Genomic DNA, 10,794 nt, shown 5'->3' with positions numbered 1-10,794 from the left:
AGGAATATTTGTGCCGTGTCCGGGAGGGACCAGGGCGGGGGAGCGATGGCGGCGGGGAGGCGGTGGGGGGAGCGGGGCTCGGCCGTGCTGGAGCTGCCCCGCACGCCGCGGATGGTGTGCGTGGAGTACCCGGGGCTGGTGCGCGACGTCGGGGCCATGCTGCTGACCCTGGGAGGAGAGCAGGGGGTGTCGCGGGTGAGGGGGGCCCGAAGGGCTCAGGGGGGCCCGGGGGGCTGAGGGGGAGGCCGGGGGATGGAGGAGGGTTTCCAGGGTGAGGGGTTGGGGCCCTGAGGAGGGGGCTGGAGGCGGGGGTTGTCGGCGCCAGGGAGCCCCCCCTGCTGTGGGACCCCTGTGTCCGAGCCACAGGGGCCCAGCAGGCCCCACACAGGCCCCACGCGTGGGTTCGGGGTGACACAGCTCACCTGGGCCGCTGCCGTCCGTGGGCGATGGGGCAGGAGGTGTCGGGCGGGATGGCAGCGGCTGTGTGTCCTCATGATGTGCTGCCCGTGTTGGCGGAGCGGGGGTTGATATCCCTGAGGCAGCGTGGGAGGAAACGGCTGATGCCCACCGCTGAGGGTGTGGGGCCGGTGGCCTGGTGCCAAAGGGAGTCCAGGGGAGACAGGCTGCGCGGGTGCAAAGCTAACAGGGACGGTGCCTACCTTTGCCGACAGATCTACGCGGACCCTGCCAAAAGGCTGGAGCTGTATTTCCGCCCCAAGGATCCTTACTGCCACCCGGTATGTGCCAATCGCTTCCCCACCTCCACCATGCTGCTCAAGGTGAAGAGGAGGACCAAGAAGAAGAAGCAGTTGGACACTGAAGAACAAATCCAGCCAGAAGTCCAGTTTGAAATGGAAATTCTTGGGACTGTCACCACCGTTTACAAATTCCAAGGTAGTACTTGGATTTGTGTCCACGTAGCTTAAAGACAGCTATGTCTGATGGGAAAGGGAAGTGCTTCCCTCTAAGAATTTAGGACTGGAAGGACAATCAAGTCTCCTTGCTGTATAAAGCGCTGCATAAAAGTATCGGACTCCTGCTCCTGAATGTTGAGTGTTGTAAGAGATGTTGTGGTATTCACAACCAACTTCACAATGTTTTAACCTTTGTTTCTCTCAGGAATGTCTGATTTCCAGTACCTGGCAATGCACTCTGGTCCCGATGGCAAGCAAACCTCCATGTATGACAAAGTCCTAATGCTCAAACCTGAGAAGGAAGAATTTTTCAATAGAGAATTACCTCTCTACATCCCGCCACCCATTTTCTCACGTCTGGACACTCCTGTTGACTATTTTTATCGGCCAGATATACAACACCGGTTAGTGCCTTTTCTCATAATGTAGTAAATAGTTGTGTTGGTTCTGGAATGGACAGGCAGTGAAACATTCTGCTGGTTTGATATACACTTGTAAGAGACAAGTCTCCAAGTTAAGATTTCCTTTTTCATCGCTTGAAGATGCATCAAATCCATTCTGACTTCGGTGTTGTTACAGGATTTGTGCTCTTGAAGCATCACAGGAGCACTAACTACATCATTCATGTGTTTTACCTCTTTAAGCTGCCGCCCTGTTCTGTTCTGTCCCTCTTGGTTTGGCACAACAGAGGCGGGCACACTTGAGAAACTGCCTGGCAGCAGAAACCTCAGCAAAAGTCCACTTGAGGCCTTGCCAGGTGAGGGGACCTGGAGATGTGGTGAAGATGACTGCCTCCCCCAGCACAGCATGTGCAGCGTGGGGTGCAGTGAGCCCGGCTCTCTGCCTGCTGCCAGTGGGCTGGAACGTGCAGGAGTCAATGCCATATGCTCCTGTGACCACGTTCATGGGACCTGTTCCCTCCTGGCCCACGGCTGGTTTTGCCGGAACAATCTGTGAGATCTCCCACAAGAAACATCTTTCATTTTCTCACTGTAGTCCTTCATCGGCACTTTACAAGAAAAAAAAATTAATCTAAACTGCATTTCCATCTTGGCTTGTCCCTGGACCCTACTGAGCTGCAGTAATTACAGTAGAGGAAATGCAGAGGGTGAAGCCTTTTGTGCTGCAAACGCATTTCTTACAAACCAGTAGCCGATTGCCTGAGGGTTTTCTGTCGGATAGTACAGGGGACCTCTGTCATTGTGCAACTGGATGTAGCTTTGCTGGGGTTTCTTCAAATTTAAATTTTCTTGCCTCAGTGATGTCACAGGAGTCTTTTACGGTACCAGGATGTGATTCCAAAATCCATAGGGAGGTGTGGCCAAAGATAAACCAACCCATTGCTCACATGGCTGAGTCCCTTCTCTTCCAAAATCTGGGGCACAAACTTCCATTTTCGCATGTTCCCGTGAAGGCCCCGAATCCATGTGTGCCACAGGCAGAAAGCAAACCCGATCCTTTCCCCCTTTCTTAGGGAGGGATACAACAATCCCCAGGTGTCTGGTGAGAACCTGATTGGCCTCAGCAGGGCCCGTCGCCCGCACAACGCTATCTTTGTGAACTTTGATGATGAAGAAATCCCAACTAAACCCCTGGATGCTGCTGTACAGACCTGGAAGAAAGTGTGCACCAACCCTGTGGACAAAAAGGCGGAGGAAGAGCTGAGAAAGGTACGTGCCATAGTCCTGCCTTGAGCACGGTACTGTGGCATGCAGACCTTGCTGAAAATTGTTGTGGTTGTAACTAGTCTTGGCTTCTCTGAACGTTTTGTGTTTACGTTTCCTGTTTAACCTTGTTAACAAGTGAGATATGGGCCTGTGTAATTAGGCCAGGAACCTGAATCCAGGCCTTTGGGTTCCACTCCAGTGGGATATCAGCTGTCCTTTGCCCTTAGCAAAACACGCATTTGCTTTTTCTGCTCTCTAATCTATCAAACGAGAAGGGCTCTACTGGCATATTCTGCCAGGGATACAGGAATTTTTGGTGTCCTGAACAGCTGCGGCTCCCCTTGAAATGATGGATGGGATAAGACTTTGTCAAGGCATGACAATGTCACGTCAGCAAAGTGAGTGAGTGGCATGTACCTGAAATGCCACTGAGGGCTGTGAAATTTTCTACCGTAGAGTTGTCCGTGTTCTGAAAACGAATTATGCGATGTGCCTTCTGCAGGGCTCTCCAGCCCTTTTGGAGAATAGTCTGGCTGCTGGGTGGACATTGTCTGTTTTTCTGAGGATAACAATGGGCAAATGCAAAGTCTGACTGATATAACAAGTCTCAGTAGACACTACTGGGACGGCTGTATTCAGTTCCACCGTTGTTTCTATAATATTTTAGCTCTTTGAAGTCCCTCCTGTCTGGTCTCAGAATGCAGTAAAAGCCAATATCAGCGTTCACCTCGCCAAGCTGGAACTTCTGTTGCCGTATTTGGCCTATTACATGGTGAGTCTGTACATCTGCCCCTGTGCCTGTCTGGGGCTGCTCGGAGGCAGAGCAAGGGAGCGTCACCTGGGTGTTCCTGGTTCTCTTCATCTTGTGCAGGACGCTTGGTCTCAGACTTTGGGACAGAGGATTCCCCTGCTCTGATTTTGCAGAGAGTAAGGCGAGGGAAAGGACTTTCTGAGGTCATCTAATAAATCCGTGACAGAGCTGGCATCCAGTCATTAAGAGCAGATCACATCTCCCTCTTTCCAGGTTAAAGGGTTTGGTTGCTGTGACAGCTCTCCTCTCCCCACCTTGCTCAAGTCAGCATAGCCCAAAGACCACCCTGCCTCTCACACACCAGTCCAGCACCTCTGTTTCTGAGCCAGGGATATTGTGCAGGGTGCTTGCCCTCCGTTCATTGTTGGTTTTCTTTTTTCACCTCTAGGATACACTCCTAATGTAGTGTAGATTGTCCTCACTAGCTGCTGCACTTCTCAATTCCATTTTGACTTCCCCAGTAGTTAGCAAGGACAGAAGGAAGCAGGCAATGGGGCAGAGCTTCAGGCCCACAGAGGTTGGCCACTCATTAGTCTGCCATTGCTGTCTGGATTGTTACCACCCCATCACAGAGATTAAGGATCTGCTGGCATTTTCTAAACCTTGTGTATTCCCCAGTGTGTTACGAGTGCAAGGTTTCTCGTTAGTGGCTGATAATACGCTCTAACGCATGGTTCAGTCTGATTTCAGCCTCCTGCTCTTGTGAGACGCTTCTCAAGGCTTCAGCATTTTTTAACGTTTGCTGGAGTTTTGTTAGACTGAGATATTTCCTTGGGTTTGGCCTCCAGCCCACAAAGGCAACATCTGCAGGGCTCTCACACAGTGACGCCAGTCTACCTCAGCCATGGTTTGGCCTCAGCCTACTGAAGGACAAGCGTGTAGAGGCTCCACTGGTTTACCTTAGACCCAATTCTGGGTCGTGGCATTGACACACAGCGTCACTCGTAGCTATATATACGTAAGTCTCCACCTGGGGACTAGCTCCTGAGGAGTGCAGTCACCATGGCTCGCTGGGAGATCCTGTGCTTTGCCTTGTGCTGCTACCTCGGGGTAGCACGGGCTGCAACCGTAAGTACAACAGCACTTCTTAAGGCTTTGCAAGACATTTTGTCTGTTCCTCTCTGAAGACGCAAACTCCTGCTACGTCTGGTCTGGAGCCCATGAAAGAGGGCCTGCAGACCGTGACAGCCAAGGCAGGGTGTTCTCCTGCCCTAAACACGGCCAAGTCTCTCACCAACATTTTTCCAAAAGTCCCTGCACAGTTCTGTGTCAGGTCTGGCCTGGTTTACATCTTAAGACTGAAGGTCTTCTACCATTTATCTTTGGGAGTGCAGGAGAATTGCTGCTGCCTGTCTGCTTGAAAGGGCAGCTTGCAGGACATCCGCATGGGCACATCTCCAGTGGCAGACACATGTGGGCTTTCCACAAGGGTCCAAAGGGACGGCTGGGGAAGGCAGACTGTGAGTGGGTCCATCTGGGGAACTGGGCAGGGCAAAGTGTGTGTGCTGGCAACAGGGTAAGCCAGAGGCGTGAAGGACTGTGCAATGGATTTTTCTCTTCTCAATGGTACCACGTGTAGCTGGGTGTGGTGCACACCGAGGGCGGTTTTGTGGAAGGCGAGAGTAAAAAACTGGGACTCTTTGGGAGTTACATCGACATCTTCAGAGGGATCCCCTTTGCTGCCCCTCCAAAGACTCTGGAAGACCCCCAACCTCATCCTGGCTGGGATGGTAAGATCCAACTTTTGAATGCCTTTGGTTTGGGGTTTTATTTTCACTTCTCTCTCTTTAGTCCATTCTTGACAAGCAAAGATGTTGTTGCCTGCTTTCATCTACTAGGCAGTGCCAAGAAAAAGTTCTTAGTCTCATGGTGGGTGTGAGAGTCTTTGTCTAAGTGTTCCCAAGCAATGCAAGTAACCACATGAAGTAACAAACCCAAAGCATGGCACCTGCATCTCCCCTCCCCATGCCACTGCTGCCCAGAGCTAGTTCACACGGGAAGGGATCCCTCTTTGTCCGGTCACAGACCGGCCACAGTGGCTGGGGAAGCGTTGCTGCCTCTGCACTGGACTCACAGAGGAGAGAATGGATGGACAGACAGCTTGCAACCAAAGGATGGAGTCGATACCTCTAACTAGGACCTGCCGTCTTGCCTCTCTCCTCTCAGGGACGTTGCAGGCAAAAGAATTCAAAAATCGCTGCATGCAGATGACGCTCACACAATCTGACGTCCGCGGGAAGGAGGACTGTCTCTATCTGAACATCTGGATCCCTCAAGGGAAGAGACAGGGTACGTGCTTGTCAGAGATCCGGGGAGGAGATTTCCAGTTGCCTTTTGTAGACACAATGCTCTGGAGCATCTCTCAGCGGCTACGCTGCCATAGTGGGCAACTGCCGGAGCGCTGATTTTGAGAGGGAAAGGTAGGAGCCATGTCAACCAATGTCCCTCAGCTGCAGCCTGTTGGGAGTTTCAGCCTCTTCTACAGAGCGTGGACTTTCTTGGCCACAGGCTATTGCAAAGCATGTCTGTTCATGCCCAGGTGGAGCGATGCTCAGCGAGTGGGTGTGGGGATGGATGGGCAGCGCCTTCTAGCTATGTAGTGGCTCACACTGCTTTTTCTCCTCGTCTCCCAGTCTCTACCAACTTGCCGGTGATGGTCTGGATCTACGGCGGCGGCTTCCTTGTAGGAGGGAGCCAGGGAGCCAACTTCCTCAGTAACTACCTCTATGATGGTGAGGAGATCGCTGTGCGGGGCAACGTGATCGTGGTGACCGTCAACTATCGCCTGGGGCCCCTGGGCTTCCTGAGCACTGGAGATGAAAACTTGCCAGGTACTGTAGCTTCTCCCTCTTCAGGGGACCCTGTCATGGGTCCCCAGTTTATCAGCTTTGCTGTGCCCTTGCTCAATGGTGGGTGCTCTCTATTACTCAGGGAACTATGGGCTGAAGGACCAGCACATGGCTATTGCCTGGGTGAAGAGAAATATCAAGGCCTTTGGCGGTGACCCGGAAAACATCACCATCTTCGGGGAATCAGCCGGTGCCGCCAGTGTCTCCCTGCAGGTGTGTTGTTCTTGTCAGAGCCTACCAGAGCCACTTCTCTTCTCTGTAAATGGGAGAGGTGGTCCCCTTGGCACTCTGCCTCTTTCCTCCACACACGCTTCCCCATTAACATCCTCTCTGCCTGGGGACAGCAATGCTCAACCTCTCTGCTTTGTAGCTGCTCCTCCTTCTTCAGTTCAATCAGTCTCACCACTGCAGGCATGTGTCCTCACTTTTGGGACCTCTGGTGAAATAGCATTTACTTGCCACGTCCCCCTGCTCTGCTCCTCTTCTCACCCTGTCACCTTTTAACTTTAACTGCTGAGACTGTTCAGTAGCACGAGAGCTGGTGGCTTCCCTGGGCCTTGTGCCGAAGGTGTGAGGCGATCGGCCGGGTCTGGCAGGCAATGGGGTCTTCAGGAGTTTGTACCTGAAACTCTCTTATATCTGTTTTGCTCCACAGACGTTGAGCCCAAAGAACAAGGGTCTGTTCAAGAGAGCCATCAGCCAGAGCGGTGTCGGTCTCTGCAGCTGGGCCATCCAGAGGGACCCACTCGCCTGGGCTAAAAAGGTAACGTGCAAGTCTTGCTTGAGAGAATGGAAAACAAAAAAAGGGATTCCCTAGAGAACAGCATTACTAGCAAGGGATTCGTCAGGAGTCATGCTGCCAAACATAGAGCTTTGGAAAGACGCTGCTTTGAGATAAAACCAGCCTCTGCCCCCGTGAAGCTGGTAACGAAGCCTGGCTTCAGAGGGTAGTGCTGGGAGGTTTCTCTCTCTCCTCCTGCAGCTTGGACAAAAAGTCGGCTGCCCCCTTGACAACACCACCGTTTTGGCTGACTGCCTGCGCACCTCCGACCCCAAAACTCTGACGCTGGCCTACCACCTGCAGCTGATCAACCTGCCCGGTAAGTCCCTCAGCCTGTGCTGTGGTCCCCTACCCACCCAGGGCTCACCATGCCTTTGATGGGACACTGGGGCGACTGTCAGGAGTTAGAAGCCATGCTTTTGCCCTTCAGAAAGGGGACAATAATGACAGATCTTGCAGTTGCCCTTCCGCAGGCAGGTGCACGTTGCGCTGAATGAATGTTGTTCGTCGTGCAACGGCAGCGGTGGCAGAGGAATTAGCCAAGGGCCATGCCTCAGCTCCAAACAGCTCTTTGGGCTTTCTCTTCTGTGAAAGCAGCAAGAGCAATTCCGGAACACAGCTTACAAAAAAGATAATTGACCCCAACCCTGCTATTTTCATTTGAGTCGCTGGGTGGAGTGTAGGACTTCTCACAGCAGGTAGGGAATGCTTCCGCTTTTGCTGCCTGTGAGAACTTCTTTCCCAACAAGACTCTCCTCCGCTTGCCCTCCTCCTGCCCCTAGTAAATAGCCCCAGTATTTAGCCTTGCTCAGGACAGAGAGTGGCCAAGCAACTCCTGTGCAGCTGCACTGGCCTGAGCGGGTTGTCCGTAGCCAGCGGGGATGGGGAATTCTGCTCTGCCCTGGCTTTTTGGGAACAGGCTGCAGGAAGGAGGAGAGACATTGTTGTTACCTGCCGGTACTTGGCTGGCAGATCTCTCGTTCTTCTCCCTCACCCACAGGCATGAGGTTTACCAAACGTGGTCCTGTGGTCATGCTGAAGGCACCACCCAAGCTCTCATTCACCTCAGCCTATTCCTTCCACAGTTCCTCGAGCCATGGGATACGCCAGGCTACACATCTGCCTTTTCTCAGCTCCTAACAGACTCTGGTTTTGTCTCCTGCTGCAGTTCCACTGGTTCACACACTCGCCATCACTCCTGTTGTCGACGGAGACTTCCTTCCAGACATGCCAGAGAACCTCTTTGCCAACGCTGCTGACATTGACTACATTGCTGGGGTCAATGACATGGATGGGCACATCTTTGCTGGCATTGATTTACCTGCTATCAACCGCCCATTTGTGAAAGTCACTGCGTAAGTGAAGGATGCTCTTAAAACTCTTAACAGGAGGAACCTTATCTTTAACGTAGTCCCCAAACTCCAAGGACTTAGTCCTGAGTGGACAGGGCACTACCTTCAAAACAGGATGTCACTCTAAGCCAGGGTGCCCAGGGCATATGTTGCCAAATCCAGAGCCTTCAAGAGAAAGGACCAGCTCGTGGCGAAGCTTCCCCGTATACCTTTAAGGTGCTCCTGAACTCAGCACCAGTGATAGGCTTGGCAGCCCTGATGCTCTCTGGCCAGAGCCGGTACGTGCCAAACATGCTGGATACCCATCCACAAGACTCCTTTCTGCGGACAAAAGGAGCTTATGGCCAATTCAGCCCTAAGCTGTTCTACCGAGAAAGCTGGGAAGCACATGCCCTCCATCTAAGACTAGGGATGAAATCACTGGCTTTTACTCCACCAAACCATTGCTAACCACAGGGTTGGATGTGAACGTCAACAGGAGCTGGGATCCGCTTCCATGAGGCCTGACCCCCTTGAAGCTGCAGATCTGCAATTCATTGATACTACTTGTCTTTCCAGGGATGAGGTCTATAATTTGATCAAAGGACTTACTGTGGACAGAGGCGAGCGCGGAGCCAACGCGACATACAATATCTATACGCAACCATGGGGTGACAACCCGAGCCAGGAGCTCATAAAGAAGACAGTGGTGGACCTGATTACTGACTACATCTTCCTGGTTCCCACACAGTGGGCACTGAACCTGCACCTGCAGAATGCCCGGTGAGGAGCTTTTTGGTACTGAGTACACGCTTACACAGCGCTCATACAAACACTGTTTCTCTAATGCTGCAAAGGGAGTCGTGCTAGGAATTTGTTTTAAATTCCCATTCAAACAGGTGTTTGCTTCCTAAAAACTTCAGACTTCATCCTAGCAATGTTTGATGCCACGAGACATGGCAGTTGGATGATACCACGGTTAGGGTGAAAATCACAAATGGAAGTTAAAAATTATCAGGTAGAAGGATGTTGTCGTGGTTTGCGCTGGACTGGCCACTGAAACGAACGACAGATGCTCTCTCCCACCTCTCTCTCTCTCTCTCTCAAGGATGGTCCTGAGACCACCTCTTAGATGCATGTGAGCATCTTCCAAGGCTGAATCTCTGCCTCTGCTGGTATTTCTAGCATAGTTATGAATCTGCACCCCTTTCTGTGCTCTCTGCTCACAGCTGCTTAGCCAGTCTCTTTTATTTCCCCAGGAATGCCAAGACGTACAGCTACCTGTTCTCCCAGCCATCCCGAATGCCCGTCTACCCAAGCTGGGTAGGGGCAGACCATGCTGATGACCTGCAGTACGTGTTTGGGAAACCCTTTGCCACCCCCCTGGGCTACCTGCCCAAGCACAGGACTGTCTCAGGTGCCATGATTGCTTACTGGACCAACTTTGCCAGGACAGGGTGAGTGATTCCGGTTCTGTATTTCAGGCTTGCTGCAGCACTTCAACCTGCTGCTTTTGCCTATTAACTTCTCAGGAGCAATTCCCAAAGCGGGGTGTCCTCTGCCTGTACTTCTGCTGTGAGTCTCGTTCTTCGTCTCCCAGGGGTGGCGTTTGCTCTGGGTCCTCCTCATCCAGGGAACACCTGGGGACAGCAGAAGCATTTCCAGAACTTGTGAACTCTGCTTAAACTTAATCATGATATTTGTTTCTGAATCCTGACATTCAGACAGGAGTTAAGCCCCTGTCTGCAGCTAGGGACGATGGTAGCGGGGACCAAGGGAGGAGACTGCAGGTCAGCAAGTCACTCCTAGCAGGCAGAATTGCTATTGCTTGACTCTCTCTGGCAATGTCAGACTCTCTCTTTGCACTCGCTTAAAGCCTCACGTGAGCAGATGCGGGCCCTGCCAAACTCCTCGAACCTTGCTGTGTCCACAAGTTTCCCTGATAAAACTGAACTTCTATTTCTCATTTTTTCCCCAGTGATCCCAACAAAGGGAACTCAAAGGTGCCCGTTAACTGGCCGCCCTACACCAATGAGGCCAGTAACTACCTGGAAATCAACAACAAGTTGAGCCAGAACTCTGTGAAGCAGAATCTGAAAAGCCAGTATGTGACCTTCTGGAACACGGTCTATCAGAGTCTGCCACAGGTTGCCAACATCTCCCTGGCTAATGAACTGCTGTGGAACTAAGAAAAAACACCTTTTAAATATTGGCCCAATTCATTAAAGGCTTGCTTGTTACTGAGAGATTCCAGGTTCTCTGTGTCTTTGCCGTGACAGGATTTTCTCCCTAACATTATGGTTGGCCCCAGGGCTGGAGGCAGCGCTGCAGGGGGCTCTCCCCCGAGCGGAGCAGAGGGGCAGAATCCCCCCCTCACCCTGCTGCCCACGCTGCTGGGGATGCAGCCCCTGGTGGGGGGGTTTCTGTGCTGCCAGTGCACG

At 52.2% G+C, this 10,794-nt stretch overlaps 1 protein-coding gene across 2 annotated transcripts; it reads left to right on the top strand.

Moving 5' to 3' along the window:
- The first annotated feature begins 45 nt into the window (after nucleotides 1-45).
- Nucleotides 46-10,601, top strand: LOC141751686 (bile salt-activated lipase-like). 2 transcript variants are annotated; one of them, XM_074608848.1, is made up of 15 exons: nucleotides 46-195; nucleotides 672-894; nucleotides 1,120-1,318; nucleotides 2,389-2,584; nucleotides 3,249-3,353; nucleotides 4,972-5,122; nucleotides 5,559-5,681; nucleotides 6,026-6,223; nucleotides 6,324-6,454; nucleotides 6,897-7,004; nucleotides 7,224-7,341; nucleotides 8,191-8,377; nucleotides 8,933-9,136; nucleotides 9,613-9,810; nucleotides 10,332-10,601. In XM_074608848.1, the coding sequence occupies exons 1-15, from the start codon at nucleotides 46-48 to the stop codon at nucleotides 10,540-10,542; spliced, it is 2,502 nt and encodes an 833-aa protein (XP_074464949.1). In that variant the 3' UTR covers nucleotides 10,543-10,601. The 2 variants fall into 2 exon arrangements, with proteins under 2 accessions (XP_074464949.1, XP_074464950.1); XM_074608849.1 differs by lacking the exons at nucleotides 46-195; nucleotides 672-894; nucleotides 1,120-1,318; nucleotides 2,389-2,584; nucleotides 3,249-3,353 and adding an exon at nucleotides 3,557-4,460.
- The last annotated feature ends 193 nt before the right edge of the window (nucleotides 10,602-10,794 follow it).

Source organism: Larus michahellis, chromosome 15, assembly GCF_964199755.1.
Source record: "Larus michahellis chromosome 15, bLarMic1.1, whole genome shotgun sequence".
NCBI classification, from domain to species: Eukaryota; Metazoa; Chordata; class Aves; order Charadriiformes; family Laridae; genus Larus; species Larus michahellis.
This window is presented reverse-complemented; position numbering and strand designations above follow the sequence as displayed.